The sequence below is a fragment of the Pyxicephalus adspersus genome, chromosome 10 (assembly GCF_032062135.1).
Source record: "Pyxicephalus adspersus chromosome 10, UCB_Pads_2.0, whole genome shotgun sequence".
Taxonomy (NCBI): Eukaryota; Metazoa; Chordata; class Amphibia; order Anura; family Pyxicephalidae; genus Pyxicephalus; species Pyxicephalus adspersus.
The window spans coordinates 30012034-30025888 of record NC_092867.1 but is presented as its reverse complement, the minus strand read 5'-3'; the positions used below and the strand labels follow the sequence as shown (position 1 = coordinate 30025888).

General features: G+C 38.2%; 1 protein-coding gene and 1 long non-coding RNA gene across 2 annotated transcripts in view; one reads left to right on the top strand and one right to left on the bottom strand.

The window, feature by feature from the left end:
- Window positions 1-13855, top strand: part of LOC140340159 (uncharacterized) — an 82933-nt gene that overhangs the window by 30510 nt on the left and 38568 nt on the right. The gene's annotated exons all lie outside the window — the stretch shown is intronic.
- The window catches only part of HECTD2 (HECT domain E3 ubiquitin protein ligase 2), a 46091-nt gene that overhangs the window by 16669 nt on the left and 15567 nt on the right, over window positions 1-13855 (bottom strand). The window contains exons 3-6 of the mRNA XM_072423893.1: window positions 8975-9113; window positions 2595-2697; window positions 1175-1264; window positions 351-415 (exon numbers count right to left, since the gene is read on the bottom strand). Coding sequence (XP_072279994.1) covers window positions 351-415; window positions 1175-1264; window positions 2595-2697; window positions 8975-9113 — 397 coding nt within the window. The remainder of the gene's footprint in view (window positions 1-350; window positions 416-1174; window positions 1265-2594; window positions 2698-8974; window positions 9114-13855) is intronic.

The following is a 13855-nucleotide window of genomic DNA, read 5'->3' as shown; positions in this document are numbered from 1 at the left end:
CCTAAACTCAGCAATTTTTTTCCTAATCTACGTCACCCGATCTCGCGCCTGCACAGTGCCAGATCCGGTGAGATAGGGAGAAGAAGATGACGGCGTCTGGCGGATACCGGGACAATGCGGCACTCGATGGAAAAAACCTCCTGACGGATAGACTGATCTGCAGCATTAAAGATAAGTGTGTTTTTATTGTTTTGGGTTTACTTCGGCGTTAAGAAGTTAAAGAAATCTCCCCAAAGGGACATGGCAAAGGATAAAAATGTTTGCTATGGATATACTTTATTACTAGTAAAACAGTCAAATAAACTATTTTTCAATACATCTTTAGGATCTAGAAAGTGAACTTATCTTACCCTTTCCATTCCCTTAACAGACTGTTAATTATCCCTTTTAACACTGTTTTCTGGATATCTTGACCCTGGTAAAATAAACAATTTAATAAAAAATCGAGAAAATATCTGAGGGTAAAATAGGCATTATGCAGAGTTAAATAGAAACAACTTTTTAATTTTTTTAAACAACTTCAACTTAATCTGCAGATGCAAGTTCCTATTTTTCATCTGCAGATAAATGAAAAGCTAGACACAATAATGTTACTTTGTATCTTTCCATTTAGCCTCCAAAGGGTATAAATAGAGGAGACTGGCAGACATCCTGACACATCCAGCATCCTTAAATTGGATGCAAGTCTTAAATTGCCTGCAAAACTCTCCTTACTCTCATGTTATCCTACATACATATACAGGATTATTGTGGTAAGTTTTGGCATGGAGAGTAGAAGGTTGGAACTGTTTGCTAAGATGGGCGAATGTGTTAGTACTCTATGTACCCTATTTAATGTACAGGGCTGCGTAATATGTTGGCGCTATAAAAATCCTGTTTATTAATAATAATAATAATGTACAAATGATGGTAAATGTTTAAGGTTAATGACCATAATCATAAATATGATGGCATATCTTGTACTTCTTTTCCATCTGTCAATGCTTGGCCAGACAATATCTATTGTCAGTATAGGGCAAAGATCAAGGGCTGGACATGCATTTTATTGAATGAAGCTCTAACATTGTTTCACATAGATCACTTCTGCAGTATGCATAGGCTTAGCTTTCCATCTTTAAAAAAATATAGTAAATGTAACCGTGCAAGAAAATTTGTTAAAAATTCTCATACTTACAGTATTCAATAAGGCATCATAGACACTGTTTAAAAATTTTGTATTGATTCTGGAATCTTCAATAGTGTTGACAGAAGTATTTACATCTCTCTGTAAAAAGAAAGATAATAATTTATTGCTGGAAAGCAGGGTTATGCCTTTGTATTAGGAATTTTCTGTATTTGTTTTAATAAATTATAGTTTTATATAATGCTCATTGCCACCAATGGGACAGTGCAAATAGAATCTTTGTTTGCATGCTCTTAAATGCAGCTGGAATTAGATTGTGTTGACCACATTTCGTGGTGGTAATATACCATCCACACAAAACTAGTTCTTAACCATATATCATGAAAGGTGTTGGGCTAGCTTAACCTTAAAGATGAACACATAACATTTTATTGTACAATAGTTCTGTCCTTATATTGTGCTTCTCAAAACAATGTGCCTTCCCTTGATCCCTGTTGTTTTTTGTTATATAGCTTAATTTTTGCAAGAATAAAAGATTTTGGGACCATCATGGTGGCTCAGAGGTTAGCACTCTGACCATTACAACGCTAGGTCCCAAGTTCAAATTTCGGACAGAATTTCCATGTTCTCCCCATGCCTGTGTGGGTTTCATCTGGGTACTCCGGTTTTCTCACACATTCCAAAAACATGCAGTTAGGTTATTTGGCATTACTCCAAAATTGACCACAGACTGTTTTAAAGACATCTGACTGAGGTAGGGACATTAGATTGTGAGCCCCTTTGAGGGACAGCTAGTGACATGAACATGAACATGGACTTTGTACAGCGCTGCATATTATGTCCGCGCCATAGTAATACTGTGTAATATTAAAAATAAAGATAAATACAACAGGGTACAAAGTTTGGCGGCATGCAACCTTTTTTTTCTTGAAGAAGCAGGCCATAAAATGGAATTTACCAACATCATGCTGTATTAAACATGGCATTAAGACTTGGCAGATGCTATAAATTACTGAGGGGGAAGAACGTAAACAGAATGTCAACATACAGCTGTAGCTCAACCCTTGAGAGCTGCATAGAGGAAAACAAAAATGTAGCCTATGATTATATTAGGGCTAAATGTAGAAATGTAGCCAAGTTCCTCTTTAATGTTGAATAACTCAGCTTTGTGTAATCAAAACAATCAAAAATGTTTTTTGGGTTAACCAGTTTAAGTCTTCGGTGTACCTACTGTGTGTTAGTGTGTTGTTGCCTTTACTTGCCCTTATAGAAAGTTAAGGTTGTGTGCACTTATATTTGCTTTCACTTGGCATTACTCATCGTGTTAAGCCTGCTAACTCCAGTATGAGTTTTTTTCTGCTATTCTATATCCCTCTGATATCCATGTGAGAGCTACTGCCGTGTATTCTTTGTAAAAACATTACTAACAATAGTAAAAAAAAGATTTCCACAGAAAGCTATAGATTGCTACCTTGAAAGCAGCATTTAATTCCAGGAATGAATCAAACGTGGTTAAATAAAAATCATGCACAGCTTTCCATTCCCCTGTTGATTTGGCTTTGTCCAGGTCTATCCTGTAAAAAATAACACACAAGTGTAAGGAAACAATATAACACCAGTGGCTTCACCTAGGAAAGGTACAATAATAATATAATAATAATAATTTCTTTCATAAACCTCTGTTTACTTTAAACTCAAACTTATGGTCAGTCGGAGTATCTGTTAGCCATGTTAAATACAAAAGTAGAGAATAAAACGTTAAGAATTTATTGAAATATTTGAGTATGTATTTGACATGTATGTCAAAACATAAAATATTAAGAAACATCCCAGTTCAACATGAGCAGAGGAATATATTGGGATATCATAGATTGTGCTACTATGTATATTTATAGTAGTACCATTGATGTCTCATACCCTCCCCTGAAGAAGCCCAGGCAAGCAAAACGCGTTGGGTTCCCCTGAGACCGCGTTCCTTTGGATTAACTTACCCATGGATCATTGTAAAATTACTTGTCTAGATAACCCAATATATTCCACTGCTCATGTGGAACTGGAACCATGATAATTCCTTAATATCTTATGTTTTGACATTCATATCACCTTATACTTTCACTATATTTATATATACTACGAGTGTACTATATTTTGCCTAAAAACTCCTATTGTTATTATTCTCTTCTTTTGTATTTAACTTGTATGATTTAGGGGCCGGCACTATCCAGTTATCCAGTTTATTCCTCGGTCGAAACACTATATATATAATCTTTTAGCTGACAAGGATATTAAAGTTTAATGTTTGAGTTTAAAATTAGGTTTTGCGTTAGAAGCGTTAGAGGAAGAATTTGCAGCACTCTCAATACTGACATGACTAGTTTTACAGTGTTATTGCATATTCTTCTTTCTCGGGAACAGCTAAAAATTGCATCTCATTATAAATAAGAAAATCTTTAATATGGTGACATATTTGAATTATAAGTACCAAATGTAGTCCGTAAATTTGTCTGTGGATGGCTGAAAAACACTAGAATTTCACATATAATGAGCTATAATGACGGAGCAGATCCATGAGTAAATGACCATTATTTTTCCACTGATGTCTGTTGGCATTTTAGAGAAGTTGCCCCCTAAAGAAACAAATTACACAATACTAGCATGGAAATAAAGGAAGATAACAGACATTACAAGATTCTTGAAAATTTGTACTGTAAATCATATTGTAGAGGTTATATCTAATAAGACTTTCACATAAGAAAAAATCCTAAATCATGCTGTTTAAAAGCATTATTATTACCAAAGAATGATTTAATTCTCAAGGAAAAGTGCTAGAGTTTTGGGTTTACTGTGCACTTGATCAATAAAGTAGCTGGTAATGCATTATGCAGGCCCATAAATAAAACTGAAGTTTGAAGAATGTTTAAGAAATACAGTTAAATTCCAACCTTTACCAAGACAATTAGAGGATTTAGCTTAACCTCTTGAACTAATGGGTATGTACAGGAGCTATACTTGAAAAAACAGCCCCTATTTGTATGCAGCGGTTGCATCAATAGGTTCTACATTGAGCTCTTGGGTTGGTTTTTAAGATATTGTTGTACAGTTACTAGCTGATTTTTTTCTTCCTAAGTTACATAAGAAAAGTTCAGAGATGGCAATAATAATGTTGCACTTTATATGTTTGACTATTTAAGTTACCCAGCAAGGTACATCTGGCTGAACGAAAGTCCTAAAGTTTAAGCAGTAAGTGTACAAATCTAGGTCAGGGAGAAGCAAAAGAGGTGTCACGCTGGGGAGACAGGACCACTAGGGGGCACTACGTCTTGCACAAAAGTTGTGTTGGCCCTGTAAAGGGCCAAGTCGCAAAGTGTAAGCAGCAAACAGGTCTTCTTCAGAGCCTTTAGTGGTGAGGATGTTGCACTGCTGGTTACTGCCAGGTTGTGGTCCTTGGGAACACAAGAAGATGCACGGTGCTAAATCACTAGGCAGAAGAATCATCAAGGAAGGCCAGGGTCTGGGCAGGCAGCAAGCAAGAGAGGTCACAAGCCAGGGGTCGAATTTCAGGGATCAAGACACCAGTGACATGAGCCACTGCCGACACTGGAAGCAAGAAGAGGCACAGGTGACACAGGAATATACACAGACAGAGAGGAACACTGGAACAGCACAAGGGAATAGGCTGGGAAACAACAGACTGAGAAACAAGGTGTTAACGCAAGAGCTGGATAGGAGAAACACTGAATCCAGCAACAGGTGTACACAAACTATCTCAGAAGCTAGAGGTTTGGCACTAGTGGGGACACATTGCACGAATGCTGAGTGCTGTGTTTGAGCTTGCTAAATAGCCAGGGATGGTTAAGAGGCTATTTCCTGATTGGCCGGCAGGTTGGATGAAACTGATAAAGCTTGGTAGCGTAGGCACGCTCAGAATCAAAACTGCAAGAGAGACACCTGCGCTTTAGTGAGGAAGAGGTTACTGTGACAGGAGGTAGAAAAGGTGAAGCTTAGTTTTATGTTAAACGACTATTTCACCTTAGTTGGGCCGTCCTTTAATAAATACCTCCTAAATCTAAACTCTCCTTCAGCAAAGTCTTGGCCAGCTTGTGTACTGCACATGCATGCCACAGCCCAATTATTACCATAGTTAAGCAGTTCTCATGGTGGCTTCCAGCAGTCCCTACAGTTAACTTTAGTCCTGGGAAAGCTGAGAAGAAGCCAGCCACAGCAATAAAAGCATTAGTTTAAGAAGTCTGCAATGAATTTTGTGCAGTTGCATACAGTGGACCTGGCAAGAACTGTTAATAATCACTCGGTGAGTCATTGCTCGTCTTGACATTTTGTATCTTTTAACAGTGTTGTTTAGTGCGCAAAAAAAAAACTATACATTAGGGCAAGATAATTAAAATGCTTATGTGTGCAGTGTGTATTTGCTAAACATACAGACCTGTAATAATCAAAATTATATAGAAATGCTTTGGAAAAATTACCATCAATGTTCTCCTTTATTGGTGCTTTTGCAGTAGAAATCCCCACCACCAAATACTTGTGCAGGTTTTAATATATTTAAAGTTCACATTTGCATACATTGTATACAAGAATTTCATGCAAAGCCAGTATTGATGAAAAATGTTGTAATGTAGATTTCTACTGCTCATATAAAAATTAGTTGCTCTATAGCTACTGGACCCCCAGTGAATGGTTTAAGTCTTGCGTTCTCTTTTTGTACGCCAGTCCACCCTGAGCTTACAGTGAACAAAGCGTTATTGGTAGTTGCATTAATGCTGGTCTGGATGCAACTATTTAGACTCAGAATACAATATTCTCCCAGCTATATCTGTGCCTACACCTCTACTACCAGGGCAGAGCTGCATCATAGATAATGGACTTTCTTCTCCAGTTTCAGGCCTACTGACTTCAGATGTGCTGTTCAGTGGCAACTGTCTGAAAATTATATACTAGTGCACATGTGGCTTGACTAACAAAGCTATTAATTTATAATAAAGAGACTTTTAGGTTATGTTTTGTGCTGGTTTCTGGCACTACTCATGGTAAGTAGTGTCCCTTTAACAGTCGATGTTTCACAAATGTTACATATTTGGTAATATTTTACATTTAGCATATTTTTTAACTAGCACTCACATGGTTATGTAAAAGAATATATTACATTAAAGAGTGCAATACATTATTCCTCCATTAGGGGGCGCTGCTGTTTTATAGTTGTCTGACATAATGTAGGGCAGAGTTTTCCAGACAGTCTATTTAAAATAACACCATACTCACCAGCTGCATTTGATTTACACAGACAGTTCTGTTTTGGTTTAATCCTGGAAATGACTGCATTTGCTGGATGCAGTCCTTTATTTTTGTTCCTATGGCTTTTTTACTCATAGGACTCCAAGCAGAATATATAATAGTAAGTATCTATACACTGCATCCAGCTTCATTGCTGTAAAAGAATAATCTACTGGGACACTGCAGCCAAAGCATTGTAGCCTTAGTAAACTGATGAGGATGAAAATGTAGGTGCTGCCATTGTGGATTTAGTCTTAGAGGGTTCCAGCCTTTGGGGTTGCCATCCTGATCCTCGCTCTGCCACCTAATTAGTTACTGATCCTAAACAAGCATGTTGCCAGCAAATACTGGAAAAGGTCTGAACGTGCTCCTGCATGCTTTATCCAGGTCAGTGATTTGGTAGCAGATAGTGAAGACAGTAGGTAGGTTAATGCTCAGAAATCTGCCCATTCAAAGCCAAGATAGCTCCAATACTTCTGTCCTCACAGGTGATGTAGTTCATTAGCCTCTGAACTGCAGGACAAGTTTATCATTGTAGATTGAAACTCTTACCAATCCTGTTTAAGTACCCCCCATTTTGAAAAAGCTCACATTTTCCCTGATAATGTAATAGGTTGGTATATTCAACAAGAAAATATTAACTTGATTTTTTAGATTCAGATTCACTTACATCACCCAGGATAACTATCCTCTACTTTTATTATTTGCAGCATCTGCCTGCATCTGTTTTTGTGGTGATATGGCCGCATGGCAGGGTTGATCTTAAGCTTCAAGTGAACAGAACAAGGACGCATGGCATTTTACGTACTCTCTTGCCTGGACTAAAAGCAGATTACTATTCTGTATTGACAAGATCCATTAACTTGGTATTATGCAGACTTACAATGTCTGTAGTCACAGCGAAAAATATATACTAGCTGTTCTTTTAGAGCTCAGTCGTGTGTGACTTCTAAACACACTGTAATTGCCTGTAATGGGGTTCACTCATTTCTGAGCTTGAGAATTGCTTTTAGTGACAGATGTAATATTGCCAAAAAAATAAAACTCTAGAAAATGACCCCCATGGATAAAATATTTGTGTCGTGATTTTCAGCTTTCCATCATAAAGCGTGATGATCTCTTTATGGCAGAGACTGGAGCAATATGGCAATTTTATGATTTTCCTAAAGGTTGTGTTTTATAATTCATCATACACAGTTCTATGACACAGAGATTAAGGATTATTTTTATCTGACCTTTCCATCACCTTAACCTTCTGCGGCGTGACTATTCTCCCAGCCTTTTTATTACAACTTATTTCAAATTAATACAAGAGGTAGATGAGAGTTTGCAGTGCCTTTTCCTTCAAATTTAAAGTGGACTTGGAATAGTGGAGATTTGTTATCCAAGATGCATCAAGAAATTGGTATCCAAAAAATGTGTACCTTTTGCTTGGAATTTCTTCTAAAAATAAAAACAGACTTGCACTGTCACCATCATGTGCAGTGTGTGATTGTGTAAGGAACTGCTGCAAATTGCTGCACATTTCACAAAGCTTGGAGTGTAGGACAGGACATGGTAAGTCAGTATTGGGAAAAAGTAGCAGAGAGTTAACAGGCAAAACTGGTACTCTTTTCAGCACATCTTTTTACAGTACAGGTGTTCTAAATCTGTGGTCGCCCACCTTTTCAAATCACGGACATGCGGGGAGCCGGAGGTTACTCAAGGGGAAAAAACTTTGTCACAACCCGCCAACTTCCCTGAGCTTGCGATTCGTAGCGGGGTCCTTTGTCACAGCCAAGAACACTGTTCCATATTGTTTCCATTTAAAGGAGTCAATTATTTTAATACCTTTATTTCTTCCATCTTTCTCTACATGTTACACAAAGTCACTTTTTAGACTCTTGTACTCAGAGGAGTAATGAGAGGTAAGTAAAAGATCCATCTGCTCATAATGAGAAGATAGGACTGTGTAACAATACGTGTGACACTGCCATGGATTTAAAGAAAATTGTCATTGCTTTGTGGCTTTCTGTGGACTTCCCAACCTATTGTGTAATTGATCTGATAAATCTAATGCTAACACTACATCCAAGATGGCAGCATTCATAGGCCTCTTGGATATCTACACAAAGGAGGCTTTTACATAACATGCAAAAATATGTTAAAACATATATAATATTATGGAAGGGTTTTTATTAAATTGATCTTGGAACTCCATATTAGCTGTTAGTGCAGCTTATAAACTAAAAGCTACAGAGCCATGAAGCAAACTGTGATCAGGGTGCCCCTGCTATATCCTACCATGAGCTTTCACAGTCCTCCTCATCTCTGGCCTACTAAAAAAAATCTAAATTTTAAATAAACTTAATGTGTTTATTGGTGTTTAAAACATGATTAGCACCGGATGTACAAAAGTTATGTGACAATAATCAAAATGAACTTGTATTTCTTTACAAGTGAGCAGCTACAAATCAAAAAGCATGAACAGTCACCTAAACCCTAAATCCTTATGGTTCTGTATAAAGTTGCTACCAAATCAAATGATCCAAGAAAAGGTTTTAAGACTCATGTTGCACTTACTGGAAATCCTTCAGTGTTTTGTTTCGTGCTAGATTCTGCGGTTCGGGCAGGATGGGGGCTTTCATCTCAGGCGGCAGTGTATCAATTGAGATACGTTGCTTTTGTCGCACATCAAGGCAAATTGGTGGAAGGTCTCTTACTGCCAAAAAAAGATAGCAAGGAAAGATTAATCTTCATTCTCTAAATTTTGTCCATTACATCTCTAAAATGTTATTACTTGATATACGCAAACACAAAACCAACAAGATTTCTTTCAGAGGTTCATATGTTAATAAAATAAATTTGAAGTGGCCTTATTGTCAAAATAGAATCCCATAGTTATCCAAACACCCAATTAGTTTTATAAATTGTAAAAGACCTCAAGAATCATTGTATTGCTACAGACTCCCTCTGCCAGTATTGCTGCCATGGACGAATATGGCTTGGAGGAAAGACTTTTAAACACCAACAGCCCATCAGTGGTTCTGTCTGATCCTCAACCTGTGATGGGTGCAGATATCTCACCACCATTATTTCCTGTGATATCCTGAAGCCAATAATGGACAGATTTTAAACAGCATGCTTAAATATTAAACAACACCAGATCTATTTATTCACAGGCCCAATTTTAAAATTTTATTATGGTATGAATCTTTTTATGATTTGTTGTAATTTAAGTGTCCTATAGTTACCGTATTTTACGGCGTATAAGAAGACTGGGCGTATAAGACGACCCCCAACTTTTCCAGTTAAAATGTAGAGTTTGGAATATACTCGCCGTATAAGACTACCCCTCTTCCAACGCACACCAAATAAAAATTAAAAAATATCAGATTTGATTTCAATATGGTCATTTTAATTCAAATGCTTATGACATGCATGTACTTAGCAGAAAAACTGTCACTTTTAAACATGAGGCTGTTTTTCATCAAACATGTAAACGTAAACCAGTACATTAAACTTTTCCTAATTCACTCTAAAGCTTAATGGAAGGATAAGACAATAAACCCATGGGAGCTGCTCTGCTGTTTGTTTTCTAAGTTGTCAACCCACTGGAACTGATGATGATAGAAGGAAAAAAAAACAATAGGGAGAAAACACGTACCCGGCAAGTCCCTGGTGAGTTAGCAACTCCCATCATAACTGCAAGCTACGGTATTTTTACAGGTTTTGCTAGCATGACAGTTTCCCTTTAAAAGCCTTCAAAATCCTCCTGTTCATCTGATATCATAAGTACATCAATGACATCTTGTGATACATTTGTATGGATTGAATTCCGTATCAGATGGTGTGGTCTCAGCTTCATCTTCCTCTTCATCTTGCACTTCTTGAAAGACTTGATTACTGTTTCTCTCAATATCATTCCAGGCTTTTATGACAAAGTTGCACAAAACATCCAACTGTGGAGCACGCATTTTCCTCCTTTTGTGAATGACTTTTCGCCGCTAACCATCCGTTCATTCCACTGTTCTCGAATGCGGTCTTTAAATGGGTTGTTTAGGTACACATCCAGTGGCTGTACCAATGATGTCAATCCTGCAGGAATAACTGCTGCATCTGTCTTTAGTCTTGCAAGCCTTTCCTTGGTGCTGGGAGTTAAATGAGCCCTGAACATATCCCACACCAGCAGACTACGTTTTTGAATAAGTCCACCTGGTCGCCTGCTGCATATATATTTTCAAGCCATAGCTTTATCCCATCTTCATCCATCCAGCCTTTTTCATTTACGTGTACAAAACAACCAACAGGGAACTTGAGTATCGGCATTGTTTTTCTTTTAAAAATAATCATTGGTCTCAGTTTGGCACCATCAGCTGTGCATCCTAGTACCACTGTAAAACTGGACTTTTCATGTCCTGTTGTTTTAATTAAAATTGTTTTTTCACCTTTTTGATGGACAGTTTTATTTCCAACCATATCAAAATTCATTGGAGTTTCATGCATATTTCCAATACTACTTAACGCATAGCCATGTTTAGTGCACTGTCGTATTATGTATCGATGGAAACTATTTACTTTGCTATCAAGATCTGCAGGTAAATTTTGGGCACTTTTCGTCTTTTGCCTCAGTACCTAATTATGCCTTCCCATGAATCTAGTACACCAGGATACAGTGGCCTTAAATCTGTTGCTGTGATCTGGGTTAGATTTGGCCCACTGAAGTGCAAACAAACGTATTTGATTACATGTCACTACATAACCATTTTGGCGATGCTCATTCACCATGTCTGCTACTTGTTTTTCAAGTTCTGGCCAATGCGGGGTGCCTCTTCTTAATGCATACTTACCCCTCGGCATACTCTTTAATGCTTTTTCATTTGCTTTCCAGTCACGAACCATCTTTTCTGTTACTAAATATTGTCTTGCAGCAGCGCAGTTATTATGTTCCATTGCAAACTTTACAACTTTGAGTTTGAAACTGGCTTCATATTTCTTTCTTCTTGCTGGTGCAGCCATGATGGTGTTTTGACTGTTGGACATTTGTATATACGGTAAGGTATTGTATGTACTGGTGCTTTACTGTATGAAGAGGAACAGCTACAGATACAACAACCAGCCAATCGCAGCAAGTGATGTACCCTTACAGGCGACTGGCTGGTTGTTGTATACTGCTTTAATTGGTTAGACTACCGGTATTTTATTGGTTAGAATTGGTCTGCCTATCACTGTACTGTTCTTTCTGCCTGTCAGATCTCGCTATTATGCGAGAACTGACAGGCAGAAGGAACAGTACAGTGATAGTAATTGGAGGAGGGATACAGGAGGAGCCTACACTGCTCCACACACCTCCAAGGAATGAATGGGCGCGATCCTTTTAATGAAAGCAACTCAAGGAGCCAATCCAGGCTCTTCACTGGAGAGCCAATCCAGGCTCACGTCCTCCTGTGCAAGCTCGCGTTGCTGCACAGGAGGACTCGCGTAAGCTGCAAAGCAGGAGGACAGAAGGAGGCACAAAAGGAGGACTCGCGGGGACGCCGGACGTGAAGCAAGCTGCAGGTAAGTACCGGTACCCGGCGTATAAGACGACCCCTGACTTTGGCACAGATTTTCGGGGTTAAAAAGTCGTCTTATACGCCGGAAAATACGGTAGTCCAAACACATCCCCTCCTAATTTTGATTCAGCAGTGATTGTGTCAGACCCCTGCAGAGAGCCCACTGCCTTCACACAGTGGTTCTTCTTTCCAGCATACTGAAGGAGGTTATTGGGACTTGCTGTGGAATCAATAAACTACAATAAACTGTAGAAGATTTTTAGTTTAAGCTTTCTGATAAATTATAAATGTAACTAGAATTGGCCTTTAAATGTGAAAACCACACATTTGTTTTCAGTTAAATCCCTGCTGCTGCTGTCAGTACAGATGGCACCGCCATGTTTATAACACTGAGCTATATGCTGTGAGCCTGAGTGGGAGGTCATGATGTGGTGCATGCAGCCTGATTTGCGTCTGCTGAATTTGTGAATGAGGAAAGCAATACAGATGGGAAGCCGTCATCCACGGAGTATGGAGTGTGAATCACACCAGCCCACACACACTAGCAGCCACCAGTGCCATTGATTTTACTGAAAGCGTTTCCCTCTGTTTTCACAGCTAGGAACTGGAATGGCATCACAGGGATCTGGATTAAACAAAACAAAGCAAAAAAAATGCTGGAGTAAACAAAGTTTTATTTTAGCCCTATGTCCTGTAGTTGTTTTGTAATTAGAACAGTTAATGTAGCGAAACAAAAAGTCTTTTCAATACACACGAGCAGAAACGGAAATAAAACAAAGCATTGCAGTCACCTATGCATAATAAGGCAACCGGCAACACTTTAGAAGTACAAAAGTCTGAATAAGGATTATATAACCAAATAATGCCTCTCGCTCTGCCATGTCACAGGGGCTACCAGGCATTTGTCTGCACCTACTTCTAGCTATCTTTTATTTACCACTCCTTGTGCTGGATCAGAGTAGAAAGGCTTCCAGTTTTTTTTTCTTTTCCTAAGCTACCCAGATATCACATAGTAATCAGGACTGCCCGTTTACAGAAATTAAAGTGAAGTGCCAAGTAAAGCATTTGTTATATATATATATTATATTATATATGGTATATATGTTTGTTATATATACATATTATATATATATATTATTATGTATTCATAAAGAATTGTGAATGTGTTTAAACACTGCTGGTACAACTGCATACAGTTCATCTTCCCACAATCCCCTAAACAGCAGCAATTAGGAGCAAAGAGAAAGCTTAGGGGCTGCATGGCATCATTTCTTTTAAATAATACCATATATGCACATTATTCAGCACTGGGACATTAAAGTAGAGATGATTAAGGTACTTCATTGGTGTGGGAGAGTAAAAAAATGCAAATGGCAAAACAGCTGCTGTATGTATGCATCGGGGTGCAATACTAAACAAATGGCACCAGAATGCACACAGTACTTCGAGTTCTGGGCATTGGGATAACACATGATAATATGTGTGTTGCAGCAACACACAGGTATGAAGACAACCTTCCAGTACAGAGAATAGGCAGGACACAGAGAAAGCTGCAGTAGTGAACAGTGGCTGGCTATGGAGCTTGGCAGAAATGTGGGAATGAACCATATATTAAAGTAATCGGAAGCTCACCAGGGCTTCCAGCCTGTACTCCAAAATGCTCCGTAAAATTGTCCAAAAAAACCTGGGAGTACGTCTCATTTCTATCAATCATTCTGTCATCCCATATCTAAAAACGCCCAAAGTATCTGGTAGAAATCCCTCTTTTTTAATACACAGAACAACCAATAATTAATGCATATCACTGTATGTGCCAGTTTTAGGGGTGATCACAATCCTTAAACAAATCAATCTGAGGTATATAGGTAAAAGACCCCAAATCAAACCCATACTGCATGAATAATGAGTA